Consider the following 15,098-nt stretch of genomic DNA (forward strand, 5'->3'; position numbering starts at 1 on the left):
TGAATTTCCTTTCTATCTTAGGTATATTCACTGTTTATCACACAAAGCACATCTTTTCTCCCATTTGTCTTTTGACTTAATTGATGACGTCTATCCTTTCATACTTTTTATAATTACATAGCATTTTAAAAAATGTAGTCAAATAAATAACTTTTTCTTCATGTTCCCCGGTTCCCTGTCTTGGTCAAGAAATTCTTTCCCATGACTGTATTCTAAGAGACGTGTTCTAGTTTCCTTTAAATATTTTTATCATTTTATTCTTTTTAAAAAAATTTTATTGGATTATAGCTGATTTACAATGTTGTGTTAGTTTCAGGTGTACAGTAAAGTGAATCAGTTATACATATACATATACATATATCCACTCTTTTTTAGATTCTTTTCCCGTATAGGTCATTACAGAGTATTGAGTAGAGTTCCCTGTACTATAAAGTACATCCTTATTAATTATCCGTTTTATATATAGTAGTATGTAAATGTCAATTCCAATCTCCCAATTTATCCCTCCCCTCTTTCCCGCCTAAAAATATGGAACGCTTCACAAATTTGCATGTCATCCTTGTACAGGGGCCATGCTAATCTTCTCTGTATCATTCCAATTTTAGTACATGTGCTGCTGAGGCGAGCACTATCATTTTATTCTTGACAGTTGACAGCCTGATCCAGTTGGAATTCATTTTTCTGTGTAGTGTGAGGTAGGATACAGAACCGTGTATTCGCAAGACCTCGAGAAGGGGCCTCCTGCCACTGGGCCTGTTTCCATCTTCACATTTGGCCTCCCAGGTGGGTCCTTTCCATTTTTTAAAAAATATTTATTTATTTATTATTTAGGCTGCGCAGGGCCTCAGTTGTGGCATGCGGGACCTTTTTGCGGCATGCCTGTGGGATCTAGTTCCCTGACCAGGGATTGAACCCTGGCCCCCTGCATTGGGAGCATAGAGTCTTACCCACTGGATCACCGGGGAAGTCCCTCCTTTCCATTATTAATACTCTGTTACTTAGCAGAGTTCTCCTGAGTCCCCTAGATGGAGCACCGATGCCTCCTCTCCTGCCTGCTTGGGGAGCTTGGCCCCGGAGCCTCACACTGAGGTGACCCTCAGAGTGGGTAGGGCTGGTGGGGGACCGCTGAGCCCAGCCTGAGGCAGGGATGGATCTCGGCTGGAACAGTCTGCAGGGCTCAGTGCTGACCACAGCTGCTGTTCCCAGCATGATCTGGGTCAGTACAGTGCACTAAAATCGAAGCTCAGCAAAATCCAGAATTGGTCTCTGTCCCTTTAAACTGAGAACCTGGGAGCCCCCTGCGGCCAGGGTGGAGGGGGGTCCAGCCTAGATTCCAGAGGAATAAAGGGTCTCTTTTAAGGTTTCACACCTGGGGCTTCCTCCCCCCACCCTCCCACCATGCCTCACCCGCCCCTTACCCCCCAAGCATTCAGTGGCCTTGGGCTCCCCGGTCAGCTTCTCTTCCCTCCCGACAGGTAAACCCTCACGCACGCGTGAACACACCCACACATACAAAGTTCTAAAGGTGCAAACAGGTATAGCCCCTCTTACCAATCCTTGGCCACAGGGCTCCCTTCCCTCCCCGGCTGCTGGATGCTTCCAGGCATTCTATGTCTTTAAGATATGCAAATTAAAAAAATTTTTTTCTACAAAAATGGTAGCTTTCTGAACACATTATTCTGCCCTTCCCTTTTTTCAGCTAATGGTCCCCCTGGTAGACCATTCCCAATTAGTACACAGAGCTTCCTGGCTTTCCTTTTACAGCCCACTGGATCAGTGTTTATAATATCACAGTGTTTGAATTTCGATCTGGGTACCCATGACTCTAATGCCCATACCCTCATGACCAATATCTGGGTGCATGCTGCACTCGAATGCAGCCTTACGCTTCTGTGATCATATATGCAGGGAAAATGCACAGTGGTGGCAGGACTGAGGCTCCCAGGAGGCTCAGCAAACCTAAGAAAGTCTGTGGGCAATGCCACCCTTTCGGTAGGATCAAATTTTTTGATCTCTGCAGATTTGTTAGGTGAAAGAAGGCCTCTGGGTGCTTTTCAGTTTGCATTTCTCTAAGGAGGGAAATATTCATCTGCATATCCTTTCCAGGAATCTTATCTGGTGCTTTGCTGTGGGAGAGTTGATATTTCTTATTTACTTGTAGGAACTCTTTATTATTAGTAATCTCATTAAGATCGGCCCTTTGTGATGTGAGTTGCAAGTGTCCTCCCATCTGAGGCTTGTTTTTTGAGTGTGGTTACTCAGTTTTGCTCATAGCTGAATTTCTATCTTGCCTCTAGCCTACTGTGTCACATGTAGAAAAGCCTTCGCTTCCCCTAAACTGTGAAAAAGTTTCCCCATGTACTCTTCCAGTCCCTCCATCGTTTCCTTTTCACGCTGAAATCCTTAATCTGTTGGAATCTACCCGGATGTCAAGGGTGAATGAGTCCCACCCACTGACGTGAATCGCCACCTTCACATTGTACGAAATATGTACAAGGAGCCTTTTCATTTTTCCATGAAAGTGTTTTTCACACATACTCGTAGCGCCTTTGTGGTGTGACGCGCCGGGAGGCCGGCCGGGGAGTCCAGCTCCGGTAGGCAGGAGCCGGCGCAGGCTGGCCGGACCTCGCGCGGCGCCCGGCCCACAAGCAGGGACCTTAAGACACTGGCGTCCCGGGGTCCCCCCAGCGCATCCAGAAAGCATGTGGGGACACTCCGCGGACGCTTCGAATCTCCTGCGCGTTCCAAGTCACGCCCCACCATTTCTCCCTCTGAACCAAGACCCCCGCGGCTCCCGGGGTCCCGCGCCACCCTTCGCCCCCATTCCTCCCTCCGCCCCACGTGTCCCGGGACCCTCCACTCCATCCCGCCCCGCCTCCCCCACCTGCGCACTGTCGCGGGCCCGAGTTCCGCACCAGTCCGGACCTCCCTCCGACCCATTTTCCCTGCGCGCCCTCTTGGTCCTCGCATCGTCCCCCGCCCCGCACCCTCCTTCAGATCGCCTTCCCCGCGCGCTCCCCGAGCCCAGCTCAGCGCCGTGCGCCCGGCGCCCCTCTCCGGCCCAGCTCCCGGCGGGGCGGGGCCTCTCAGGCGGAAGTGCCCGGGGCGCCGGCGGCTCGGACCGGCCCGGACGATGGGAAGCCAGGGCAGAGGCGGCGGCTGGGGCCGCAGTGGCGGCCGTGGCTGCCCGAGCGGCGGCGGGGGTGGGCGGCCGGGTACGCGGGTCGGGTAGCGCCGGGCCGAGCGCGGAGCCATGCGCCAGGCTGGGACCGGGACCGGGGGCGCGGCGGTGGCGGTGCCGGTGGCTGTGCAGCTGCTGCTGCTGCTCGCTCGGTCACCGCCTGCCGCCGCCGGCGACGGCCAAAAGAGCGGTGAGCGAGCGCGGACCTGCGGGCGCCATCCCGGGGGCTCGGGCTGGGGGGCGGAGGGAGCAGCGGGGGGAGCGGCCGGGATTGTGAGTCACCTGGGGGCACCTGTGCGCTCACCTGGCGCGGACGTAGGGCCCAGGTCCCCACCCTGGGTTGGGGGCGCAGGGCGGCCTCTTGCGGGGCACCGAGTGTGACAGCGGGCGGTAGAAGGGACACCCGAGCCCCCTCCTCTGTCCCCGGGGCCGGGATCGGCCAGACGGTCCCCTTGGAGCAAGTCTTCCCTTCCTTTCTGCTCCTCCTCCTCCCAACGGGTTCTGATCAGGCACGAGCCTCGCACACCAGGATGTGGGGGTGAAGTGGCCCAGGGGGATTCTTCTGGGACTCCAAGAGCTGCGGGGGGGAGCTGCGAGCCCCTGGGAAGAAACGTTGGGCCGTGGGATTCCTGGGTCCCCATCTGGTCTGTGAGAGGGCCAGAGTTGGGAAAAAGTTGCTTAGATCCTAGAGTAGCAGCTGGGGTGGGTGTAATGCCTCCACCCCTCCCAAGGTGACCACCACCCTACTGCAGTCACTTTCAACAGCTGGCCTTGCTTGTTGGAGGCTAGACTCCCAGACGTCCTCAGGACCCTAGCAGGCCAGAGTGGTTCTGAGAAATGGGCACCTCTGTGTTGTCTGGGAACTTCCACTTCCTTTGACGAAGGCCCAAGGAGGTGGCTTGACCAGAAGGTGCTGTCCTTGGGGTTCTGCAGGATACCTGAGGATGCTGAGTAAACTGCCTGATTCCTGAGGCCTTGGGCTCTCTGGTGGCCAGGCTGGTGGGGCTGGGAGGGCCCAGATGCCCCACCGGGCAGTAGGCAGCTTACCCAGCACAGCCTGGGGCTGGCTCCCAGCCCATCCCCCCTTCTCTGAAATCTTGCTTCTCCAAGCTCCTGTTTCTTTGAGGGTTGTGCCTCTGGTTTCTGAGTTTGGCACAGCTTGAAATGAAAGGCAGTTTCCCCGAGATGGGTCCCTGATGAAATTGCTCCATCGGGTACAGATGAGAAAGTCAAGCTTACTTTCTCCTTTCCTCCTTTTCTGGGATCAGGGCTAGGTGAGGGGTCACTGGTGAAGAGTTTATGGAGATGGAAAACCTGGGGCAGCCACTCACCTCCCAGGCCTGCTGAAGTGATCCTGGTTTCTGTGTGATCCTGGTTTCTGGGGTCTCTGGGTGGGCAGGGTCTCCGCACTGTGTGCCTGTCCTGGTTTGGAGGATGTGGGACAGGGTGCTCTTACTAGGGTTCCCAGGACAGGCTCAGGGACTTTCTTTCTCCTACCCCCAGCCCTGTGTCCTTGGAGGGGGTTGTGGGCAGAGCAGGTGTGCATGTGACTGGTGCTCCCTGATATCAGAAATGTGTCTTCCACATCTGGCTCAGATGGAGAGCTGCAGAGCTGGGGGTAGGGTGCTGGAGGGGCTGTGTGGCCTGGGAGTGGGGACCACTGGGTCTTAGGGTGACTTCTCTTATCTCTCATGCACCTGCTGAAACTTCACAGCCACCAGCTGGGTTGCAGGTGTCCAGAGCTAGCAGGGGCCAGAGGACCTGGACACTCTCTGGTCAGGGGGCTGCACACTGCAGCGGGACCTCCCCTGCCTGGCCCCATCTAGAAGCTGGGTGCCCGGTGGGCTGGCTGACTGTTTCTCTAAGGCCCTGTGGTCCTGGGGTGGGGTGGGGGGAGGGCTGCAGCAGCCTCAGGAGAAAGTTTGTTTTAGCTCAGTGGCTGCTAGTCTCCTGGCACTCAGGCCACAGTTGGCAGTTGGGACTTGGTGGCCGGTAGACACCTGGAAAGCCTGGAGTGTATCCTATGTGATGCCTACCCCTGCCCAGCCCCCCATAGCGGGCTCCTCCAAGCTCAGACTGGCTTTGCAAGTGGGCTGTTATCTTTTCTCAGGGTGTTTCCATGGCAGGGTCAGGAGGCTGGCAGGAAAGCCAGCTGCTCACCTGGTTCCTTTACCTGCTCACCTGGCCCACCTGGAAGGGCCCGGGCTTGCTGCTGGGGTGGTGTGAGTTGCCAGTTTCCCAGTGGGGCAGGGGGAGGTATCCAGCTCAGAGGAGAGGGAGACCACACCCTGCTCTGTCCATGATGCATTTCTTCTTAAAGCACTTTAACATCCATTAACCATGGAGGGAGGGGCAGCCAAAGGGAGGTGCTGTCCACCTCAGCCAACTCAGAGGAAGCTAGGACCCAGAGAGGGGAAGGGATGGTCAAGGTCACACGGAGAACAAGGCCTGAGCTGGTGCTGGGGCCACTGGGGCCACACTTCCTACCATGCAACCCAGGTGCCTTGTCAGCCACCCCTGGGACACAGAGAGCACTAGAGCATGCCTGTTCTCTGGGAGGCCCTAGAGGGGGGGTCTGAGTGGGCACCCTCACTCATGGGGCAGGTGGTTACACTATGGGCCCCAGACACATGCTCCAGCTGAGGTTGTGCCAGTTAATGGACACTCCCAGGAGGGCCCTAATCCAGGGTGGGGCCACAGGCCTCTGTGCCCAGTCCCAGCAGACCTTCAGAGCTGGTCTGGGAAAGGCTGGCATGACAAAAGGGGGCTGCAAGTGCAAACTTTTGGAGTGTGTGGGGGAGGGCAGCTGGGGAGTCACAGAGGTGGGGGCCTGGGAGCCACTGCCAGTACTGGGGCGCAGGGGAATCCCAGGCTGGGGCCACTCTGCAGGGGCTTGTGCCCACTGGAGCTGGGGGGTAGCCATTCCAGCCTAGGTCCCCTCCCCACAGGGTCTCTGCCTGCTTCCTGTCTGGGTGAGGAGGGGCTCTGGGGTAACTGTATCCCAAATCATGGCCTGAGCAGGCGGCCAGCCTCCAGACCTGGACTCCCTGGCCTGTCCAGTGGAACCAGGATCAAGGATGCTGGAGCTGGGGAGGCTCAGAGGAGGTGGGGGAGAGTGTCCTGGCATCCAGTGCCCAAGGCAGTTGGAGGGGCTCCCGCTCTGACCACTTCCTGTGCCCTTCAGGCTCCATCCCTCAGCCCTGGATGTGCCAGGGCTGCAGTGGAGGGAGGGGAGTGGGGGCTGTGACCAGTGTGGAAAGGAGCTGCCGTCTGAGTGGGGCTCTTCCTGCTTCTAAGGTCTGAGACCGTTGGGGTGATCAGTGTTGGGTGGTTGTGGGACTCGTTGATAAGGGGTGGCTGGTGGTTGGGATGTGGAGATCTGGGGAAAGTTGGCAGAGGAATGGCTGTGGGGGACTGAGCCTGTGAGCTAGAGATCATTGGCAGAGCTGGAGGAGTTTAGAGAGATGGATGTGTGCACGTGAGTGGGAACGTGATGCCTGAGTGAAAACTTCTGAGCCCTGGGCCCTTGCCAAGGGCTGGGGGGGAGCAGTGACCTTTCCGAGGTCAGAGTGGGCATGCCAGGCATCCCAGGGGCTCCATGGCTTCCCTCGCCCCTTCTCTCCGGCCCAGGCCAGGCATGAGGGCCTCCATCTTCTCCCCAGGGGAGGGGGATCCTGGGCACCCTGGCCCGGCTGACAGCGCCTTCTCCGTAGATGCCAGGCTGGTGTCGGAGCAGTTTTCGCAGGCCCCGCAGAAGCTGGCTTTCTACAGCTGGTATGGCAGCGCCAGGCTCTTCCACTTCCGGGTACCCCCAGACACAGTGCTGCTGCGCTGGCTGCTGCAGGTGTCCCGGGGCAGTGGCCCCACCTGCACCAACATGGAGATCACCGTGTAGGTGCCCGCCCACTGCCCCCGCCCCCGCCTGAGCCGCCTGGGCGACACCTGAGCCTGCCCTGCTCTCCCTGCCTCCAGGTACTTCCGCTATGGCGCCCCTCCCGTCATCAACCCACTGGGCACCAGCTTCCCTGACAACACCTCCGTTCAGCCCTCCTTCCTCCTCAAGATGCTGCACAGCAACGCCTCCATCAACATCTCCCACCCAGCACCCGGGGACTGGTTTGTGGCCGCCCACCTGCCCCCCTCATCCCATAAGATTGAGGTGAAGGTAAGGGGGCTCCCTCCAGGGACAGGGGGTGGGCAGGACCCCACAGTGCGTGAATGGCCAGTCCCTATTTTTCATCTCCCCAGGGCAGACTTTGCTCAGGGCTCTGCTGCCCAGCCCTGCCCCTCCACCCTAGGGCTCTATGGTCCAGCCCTGACACCCTCCCCCGCAGGCTCTCTGGTCCAGCCCCACCTCCCCCAACCCTAGGGCTCCCTGGTCCAGCCCTGCTGCCCCCTCCTGCTTCCCCTTCTCCCCTGTGCCTGCTCTCTCCATAGGGCTTTGTTCCCACCTGTGCCTACATCTTCCAGCCTGACATGCTGGTCGTGCGAGTGGTCGAGGTCTCCATCCTGGAGCCTGACGTGCCTCTTCCACAGACCCTTCTCTCCCACCCCAGCTACCTCAAGTGAGTGGAGGTTTGGTGGAGTGGGTGGTACTGCTGTCCTCACTGTGGGTGAAAGAGCAGTGGGTCTGCGTCTCTGGGTCGTGCTAAGAAGTGGGGGCCAGGTGTCTCGCCCCCTTTGGCTACCACTCTGAGGGTGAAGCATATGGGGAGGTTGGTTGAAGCTGCAGAGCCCAAGTGAGGCCGTATCCCTTTGGCTGCAGAGTCTTCGTCCCCGAGTACACCCAGGAGCTGCGGCTGGAGCTGCAGGGCTGTGCGTCCAACGGGAGCCTGGGCTGCCCTGTGCGCCTCACCGTGGGCTCGGCCACCCTGCCTGGAAACTTCCAGAAGGTGCTCACCTGCAGCGGCCCCACCCAGGCCTGCCACCTGCTGCTGCCCTCACCACCCTGGGACCGGTGGCTGCAAGTGACGGCCAAGAGCCTTGCCGGGCCCCGTGTGTCCGTGGCTTTCAGTGCTGTGGCTGCCCTCACAGGTGGGCTGAGCGGGGAGATGGCTCTGCCCCCTGCCTTCCGCCTTCAGGCCTTCCTCCAGCTGAGCCCCTTGTGGTCCTGACAGCCTGCAGGCCGTGGAGTGTGAACTTCCAGCACCTTCTGCAGAGCAGCCCAAACCAGAGCAGCAACGCCTCCACTGGTCTGCTGCCCCTGACCCCCAGCTACCAGGACCTGGACCAGAGGGGCAGGGTGGGCGGCGGCCCCTTCTGCCTCAGGAGCTTCCCCGTCCTGCGGGAAGACGTGGACGTGGTATCTGTGCGCTTCCAGCCCCTGGACAGGGTCTCGGTGCTCGTGCAGTCGGACATGCCCTCGGTGATGCGGCTGAACCTCAACACGGGCATGGACAGCGGGGGCTCCCTCACCATCTCCATGCGGGTCAACAAGGTACCTTGGTTCAAGAGCCCCTAGAGGCCCGGCTCGGATCAGGGCTCAGGGCCCAGGGCTCAGACCTGCCTGGGGGGAGTGATGCTGCCCAGGCCTCCCTGTGCCGACTTTGGCACGGAGATGGGATTGGGATGGCCTTTCAGGCAACAAAGTGAGCCCGGCACGCATTGGGCCAGAACAGGCACCATCTGAGAAACAGAATGCCTGTTCTGCAGGGCAGCAGGTCCCCGTCAGCAGGCCCAGGGCTGCAGGTAGGGTCAGAAGCTGGGTGCCCCAGGCCTGGAGGGGAAGGGTCCTGGTAGGCCCTGAGCCAGCGGGGGCCACAGAGAACAGCACCCAACACCAGGGGTGAACTTGAGGTGGAGGCCAAGGACTGACCCTGAACGGCCTCCTTTCCAGACCGCGATTGCCAACACCTCAGTGGTAGCCTGTGTGACTGCTGCCTCACCCTTGCTCAGCTTCAACGCTTCGCTCAGCTGCACAACAGGTATAGGTGGCATCTGGCCCAGGGACCAGCAGGCCCTCTGGCTCCCTATGACCAGGCCTTCCTCCTCCCCTGCAGCCTTCTTCCAGGGCCACCCCCTGTCTCTGAGTGCCTCTTCTCCCACGGCCAACCTCATCATCCCCTACCCAGAGACAGACAACTGGTACCTCTCCCTGCAGCTCATGTGCCCTGAGAGACCTGAGTAAGTAAACTTGAGGGCAGCCGGCCACATGGTTGCGCTCGGGACCATGGACAGGGCTGCCCGCATCCCAGTTTGGGACTGACCCAACTTCCTGCAAGCCGCGCAGGGTCAGTTGCCTTCTGGGAGTTCTAAAGCATTCCCCACCTCCACCTGGCCACTCTTCCTGTGGCAGCTCTGAGAGTCCGGACACAAGCAGGGGGACTGGTCCAGGACACAGCCCCAGACAGGCTGGTACTCGGGCAGCGGGAGGAAGAGGGGCATCTTGGCCTCGCAGAGCTTGTGGCTGCTGTCCTCCAGGGCTCGGAGCTTGGGGGCCTCAACTCTGGGTTCATGTGTCCAAGACCCTGCTGGGAGCACTGGTGGAGGACTGACCGGCAGACCTCAGCAGCAAGCCTTTCTATGGCCCCTTCCTCGCAGGGAGTGTGAGCAGGCCTGGGTCCTCGTGGAGACCACCTTGTACTTGGTGCCCTGCTTGAACGACTGTGGACCCTACGGCCAGTGCCTCCTGCTGCGCAGACATGGCTACTTGTATGCGGGCTGCAGCTGCAAGGCAGGTGAGGGACAGTCCTGATGTCTCCCCCCACTCGTGCCCTTGGCCTCCCAGCCCTGTGCCTTCCTCTGGGAGCCCATCCCAGCTCTGCCCCTGAAGAGCAAGGACAGATGCCCCCTTCCCACCCCTACCGTGCCCCCGTGCGAGCACAGAGAGGCACCCCCAGAGATGGTACTGCCTTCTGATCTTGGCCTCCCCTGCCCACACCTGCCCCCACCTACCCACACTGCCATCCACCTACCCACATGTGCCCCACACCTACCCACACCTGTCCCGGCCTGCTCAGGGGTGAGGAAGGGGCTTCTCTGCAGGGCCCTGGGTGAGGGGCGGGCCCTGAGTTTCCAAAGCGCCCCCTGCCAAGCCTGCCCGACTCTCCTGGATTCAGCCCCCTCTGCGTTGCCTTGGCCCACAGGCTGGCGTGGGTGGAGCTGCACAGACAACAGCACAGCCCAGACGGCGGCCCAGCAGAAGGCGGCTGCCCTCTTGCTTACCCTGAGCAACCTCGTGTTCCTGGCCCCCATCGCCATCTCTGTGCACCGCTCCCTCCTGGTGGAGGCCTCTGTCTACGCCTACACCATGTTCTTCTCCACGGTAGGCCTGCTTGCTCCCCTGGGGGTGGTAGGGGGACCTGGGCTGCAGCTCACCGCCCGGCCCCACAGTTCTACCATGCCTGCGACCAGCCGGGTGAAGCGGTGCTGTGTATCCTCAACTATGACACACTACAGTACTGCGACTTCCTGGGCTCCGGAGTGTCCATCTGGGTCACCATCCTCTGCATGGCCCGGCTGAAGGCCGCCCTGAAATATGTGAGCGATTTCCTGATACCCGGGGTCTGGGCTCTGGGGGGGTGGAGGCCCTTGTGCACAGCGTGTCGAGGGAGACACCAGAAAGGGGGTTTGGCCGCTGCCCTTCAAAACCTCTTGTACTGACCAGTCGCCTGCTGGAAGAGGCTGCCTCCAGTTGTGAAGGGACTGTGTCAACTGCTCGGAGGATGCCAGGAAAGGAAGGTGGTGGGCAGGGTTGGGCGAGGCCTGTTTCTCTCCCAGGGCCCCATTCAGAGAGGAGGCCTGGAGCCCCAACCCTGGACCAGACCTCCCTGAGAAGCACCCAGCTGTGCTCCTGGAGTCCCTGGTGCTGAGGACACTTCAGAGACTTTTCTGCTGTAACCAGGCTTGGCTCATGGAGATGCGTGCCCTGGTGCCCTGCCTGCCCAAGTTTGTGCCCCAGAAATTCACCTGTGGGGAATTACCTCTCAGTCCAGTGGTTAAGACTCCATGCTTTCACTGCTGAGGGCGGCGTGGGTTCAATCCCTGGTCAGGGAACTAAGATCCCACAAGCTGTGCAGCGCGGCCAAAACAAAACACGTTAGAGGGCTTCCCTGGTGGCGCAGTGGTTGAGAGTCCGCCTGCCGATGCAGGGGACGCAGGTTCGTGGCCCGGTCCGGGAAGATCCCACAGGGAACTAAGATCCCACAAGCTGTGCAGCGCGGCCAAAACAAAACACGTTAGAGGGCTTCCCTGGTGGCGCAGTGGTTGAGAGTCCGCCTGCCGATGCAGGGGACGCAGGTTCGTGCCCCGGTCCGGGAAGATCCCACATGCCATGGAGCAGCTGGGCCCGTGAGCCATGGCCACTGAGCCTGCGCGTCCGGAGCCTGTGCTCCGCAACAGGAGAGGCCACAGCAGTGAGAGGCCCGCGTACCGCAAAAACAAACAAACAAACAAACAAAAACACATTAGAAATCCACCTGTAGATGGACCCTTGAGACTGATGGATCCCAGCAATGCAGGAGCTGGAGGAGGGGCGCCTCCCTCCCAGCCAGCAGAGCAGGGCAGGGTGTGTGAGTTGCTCCAAGGGGACTGGCAGAGGTGCTGGGGGGCAGTAGGGACAGTGGGATGACCAGCAGGCCCAAACCACCTGCTCCTGCTGGACCATGTGCCATTAAAGACGAACCAGGCCTAGGGCTCCTGTGACCCTGCCATCGTCCTTGCGTTTTGCCCAGGTTCTGTTTCTCCTGGGCGCTCTGGTCTTCGCCATGTCCTTGCAGCTGGACCGCAGGGCCGCCTGGAACACAATGGGGCCTTGCCTCTTTGCCATTGTGGTCATGGTCACCATGTGGGTAAGGAACTAGGGCAGGCCTAGGGTCCTGCCCAGGCTCCCTCTCCTGGTAATTGGGGTAAAAGAGCATGGGCTCTCCATACACGCTCACTCTGGGAGGAGAGAGCATGGTCCCTCATTTTGGCCATGTTCTCAGTCCTGGGCCTGAGTCCTCCAGATCTGCTGAGGGCTGCTAGTGGCACCCACAGGGGCTCAGTGTGGCTTCATGCCTAGGGCGTGGGCCTGAGGAACCCATAGATCTTTGTGCCCTTGAACCCCTCCAAGCAGCCCACACTCCCAGACCAGGGCAGGCCCCTGGGAGCTGTGGCTGCAGCCCCTGTGCTAACACTCGTGCGGTGGTTTTCTCCAGGTGTACCGCTGCGGGCGCCGGCGCCACTGCTACCCCCCCTCCTGGCAGCGCTGGGTCTTCTACCTCCTGCCCGGCATCTCCATGGCCGCTGTGGCCATCACCATCTACACTTCCATGATGACCAGCGACAACTATTACTATACCCACAGCATCTGGCACATGCTGCTGGCAGGGAGTGCAGCCTTCTTGCTGCCCCCACGTGAACAGCACACCAAGCCCTGGGCCTGCTCCCAGAAGCTCACCTGCCACTATGAGATTTGCAAGAACCACCGGGACGAGCTGTACACAGTGACATGACACAGCCAGCTTGGGGACATCTGCAGCTTTGATGATCTCTCTAGCCAGGGGCAGGACCAAGGGAGAGGGACCCTGTCCAGATCCATTTCCAACTGAATAAAATTGCCCTGAGCACTCTTTTGCTTTCTCCTCCTGAGGAGAGGACCACACCCCCAACTCCCTTGTGCCCACTGGCTGCCAGCTGACTCGGTCACTCTGCAGGTCCCAGCTGGTATCTGCAGTGGCCCCTGGGGCCTGGGCCTGGCTGCCTAGAGACCACAGGTACCATGTGGGGTCAGGTTCTGAGTTCTTCTGGCCTGGGGATGGTTGGAGGGAGATGTGGTGTAAGAGTCCCCCATTGCCCTATTCCCCTGTGAGGCTGTGGTATGAGAGACCCAGGTGGGCCGAGGAGACCTGAGCCCACCTCCCATGAGCCCCTGCCCCATAGGCTGGGAGCTATGCCATCCCTGGCTCATTGACACTTTGTGCCCCTGAATGCCAGCCTGCCGCGGGCATGGGGATGCCCCCTGCTAATACATTTGCCATGGGAAGGAGTGACCACATTTACCGGGGAGCTGATGGCACTGGGGTGTCCGTAAGGGCCAGCTGCTATGGATAGCATGGGGGAGGCTGACTTCTGGCTGTCCAGCCCTCCCCCTTCACTCCCTTTGGCTCTCAGTTTTGGAGCTGCAGGCCTCTGAGATGCGGTTCCTGGGGAGGGGGCTGCCAAGCTGCTCTGGGAGTGCTGGGCCTGCAGGGCACACCTTGTCCCATCTTTGTGTCCCACTGACCCCTGGGTTCCTGGGCCCTGTCTAGGGAGCATCTCCTTGAGTTACTTCCAGGAGAGAAGGTGATGGCTGCTGCCCCCCACTGGCCCAACCACACGTTTGGGGAGGGGGCTCCTGGAGGCCTGGCCCTGCCTTTCTCCTTCCTCTGTGGTGGAAGCACGGTAAGGGCTGCTGACTGCCCCAGGAGCATTGCCCTGCCCCTCCCTAAGGGGCTGCTGTCTGTGTGAGGGTGCTGGACAGGGCTGCTGAGCCCAGGGTGGGGGGCACACACTCTCCCATCTTTTGGCCTGGCGTCTTCCCTTCTGAGTCCTGTCCAGGCTGTGGCCTCCCTGGAGGCTTCCCGCACCCCCAGTCACCCAGCACTTGGCCACTGGAGCCTTCTCTAGGCTTGTAAAGCGGAAACATTTATATACAGTATTTTGGGGAGGAATTTTTTCAAGACATTTAAGACGTATTTTTCTGTAGTTCTCATTGCACTGTGATTGGTGAATTTAATATTCTACATGATGTTTCAAGGCAAAAGAGTTTTTACATTGTTTTCTGCGCTTCTTCCGAGAGGAGGGGAGGTGGGACCGAGAATGACAAGTCCCTGCTCCCGGGAAATGGGCCCACACTTGCCGACGGTGCCTGCAGCTGCCGCCGTTTCCGCAGCGAGTTTTCCACGGTCCCTAAAGACGTGAAAGGGGGCGGGACGAGGTGGGTGTAGACCGACCGGCTTTGCAGCCAGTCAGCGGTGAGTGGAGGGCAAGGTGCCCTGACACAACTTCCGGTTCCGCCGGGGAGCGGACTCGGTTAGGTAGGTGGTGGCCCGATAGTGGAGTTGGGTTATTGCGGTGGTTGGGCCGCTCGGGGTCACGCGGCTGGGGTCGGGGCCGCGGCCGCGCGGGGGGCCAGGCGCGGGGGGGACGGAGGCGGAGCCGGGGGGCGGGATGGGGCTGGGGGCCGGGGGCGGGAGTCGGGGGGTCGGGCCGCTTGGGGTTACGCCGCTGGGCTCGGCGCCGCGCGGGGCCATGGGGCAGGGGTCGAGGCGGCGCGTGAGGGTAGGAATAGGGCGGGGCGCCGGGGGCTGGAGTCTGGGGTGGGGGTCGCAGCCCGCGTCCGGCCGGGCGCGTGTGACGGTGGCCCCTGCCTCCTGCCAGGCTCGCCGCGATGCCCCTGCACAAGGTCCCGGTCGGCCTGTGGAAGCAGCTCCGGCTGCGGGAGGGCATCTACTCCCGCCTGCCCCAGCACTACCTGCGTTCCCTGGAGGAGGCGCGGACGCCCACTCCCGTGCACTACAGGCCACACGGGGTCAAAATCAAGATCAACCCCAAGAACGGGCAGCGGGAGCGCGTGGAGGACGTGCCCATTCCCGTTCACTATCCCCCGGAGTCCCAGCTGGGGCTCTGGGGCGGCGAGGGCTGGGTGCAGGGTCACAGATACGTCAACAACGACAAGGTGGGTGAGCAGGACGGGCTTGAGCGGTACTTCTTGGGCCTCGCTGCCTTGCTCCGGGCTCTGGAAGTACTTGGACAGTGAAAGGGACCCCCATTCCTCGGGGAGAGGGAGCTTATAGTCTGGTGGAGACACAGCTCCATCTGAAGAGTGTCCTCAGGAGTAAAAAGTCACATTTCTGGCAGCCACATTAAGTGTATAGATGAGGAGCCCTGAGTGGGGAGAAGAGATGGAGAATGAGGTTTAAGGTCACCTGTCAGCTTGACCGCCATACTTTCCCTA

At 60.0% G+C, this 15,098-nt stretch overlaps 2 protein-coding genes across 2 annotated transcripts in view; both read left to right on the top strand.

The window, feature by feature from the left end:
• Positions 1–3,253: 3,253 nt before the first annotated feature.
• Positions 3,254–12,615, top strand: PGAP6 (post-GPI attachment to proteins 6). The gene is made up of 13 exons (XM_007453625.1): positions 3,254–3,371; positions 6,895–7,072; positions 7,154–7,346; positions 7,619–7,746; positions 7,947–8,215; positions 8,299–8,618; positions 9,018–9,105; positions 9,181–9,304; positions 9,722–9,858; positions 10,267–10,445; positions 10,514–10,660; positions 11,854–11,970; positions 12,319–12,615. Exons 1-13 carry the CDS (start codon positions 3,254–3,256, stop codon positions 12,613–12,615), a joined length of 2,295 nt encoding a protein of 764 aa, XP_007453687.1.
• A 1,889-nt stretch (positions 12,616–14,504) lies between these two features.
• Positions 14,505–15,098, top strand: part of MRPL28 (mitochondrial ribosomal protein L28) — a 2,892-nt gene continuing 2,298 nt past the window's right edge. The window contains exon 1 of the mRNA XM_007453626.1: positions 14,505–14,819. Coding sequence (XP_007453688.1) covers positions 14,532–14,819 — 288 coding nt within the window. The 5' untranslated portion in view covers positions 14,505–14,531. The remainder of the gene's footprint in view (positions 14,820–15,098) is intronic.

This window comes from Lipotes vexillifer, unplaced genomic scaffold, assembly GCF_000442215.2.
Source record: "Lipotes vexillifer unplaced genomic scaffold, Lipotes_vexillifer_v1.1 scaffold914, whole genome shotgun sequence".
In the NCBI taxonomy this organism is placed as follows: Eukaryota; Metazoa; Chordata; class Mammalia; order Artiodactyla; family Lipotidae; genus Lipotes; species Lipotes vexillifer.

Bases quoted from the DNA above. Each gene is read 5' to 3' on its own strand.
- PGAP6 (XM_007453625.1), top strand. From the start codon at position 3,254: ATGCGCCAGGCTGGGACCGGGACCGGGGGCGCGGCGGTGGCGGTGCCG. The intron at 10,446-10,513 runs GTAGGCCTGCTT...CCGGCCCCACAG, and splicing joins ACACCATGTTCTTCTCCACG to TTCTACCATGCCTGCGACCA. The intron at 10,661-11,853 runs GTGAGCGATTTC...CGTTTTGCCCAG, and splicing joins TGAAGGCCGCCCTGAAATAT to GTTCTGTTTCTCCTGGGCGC.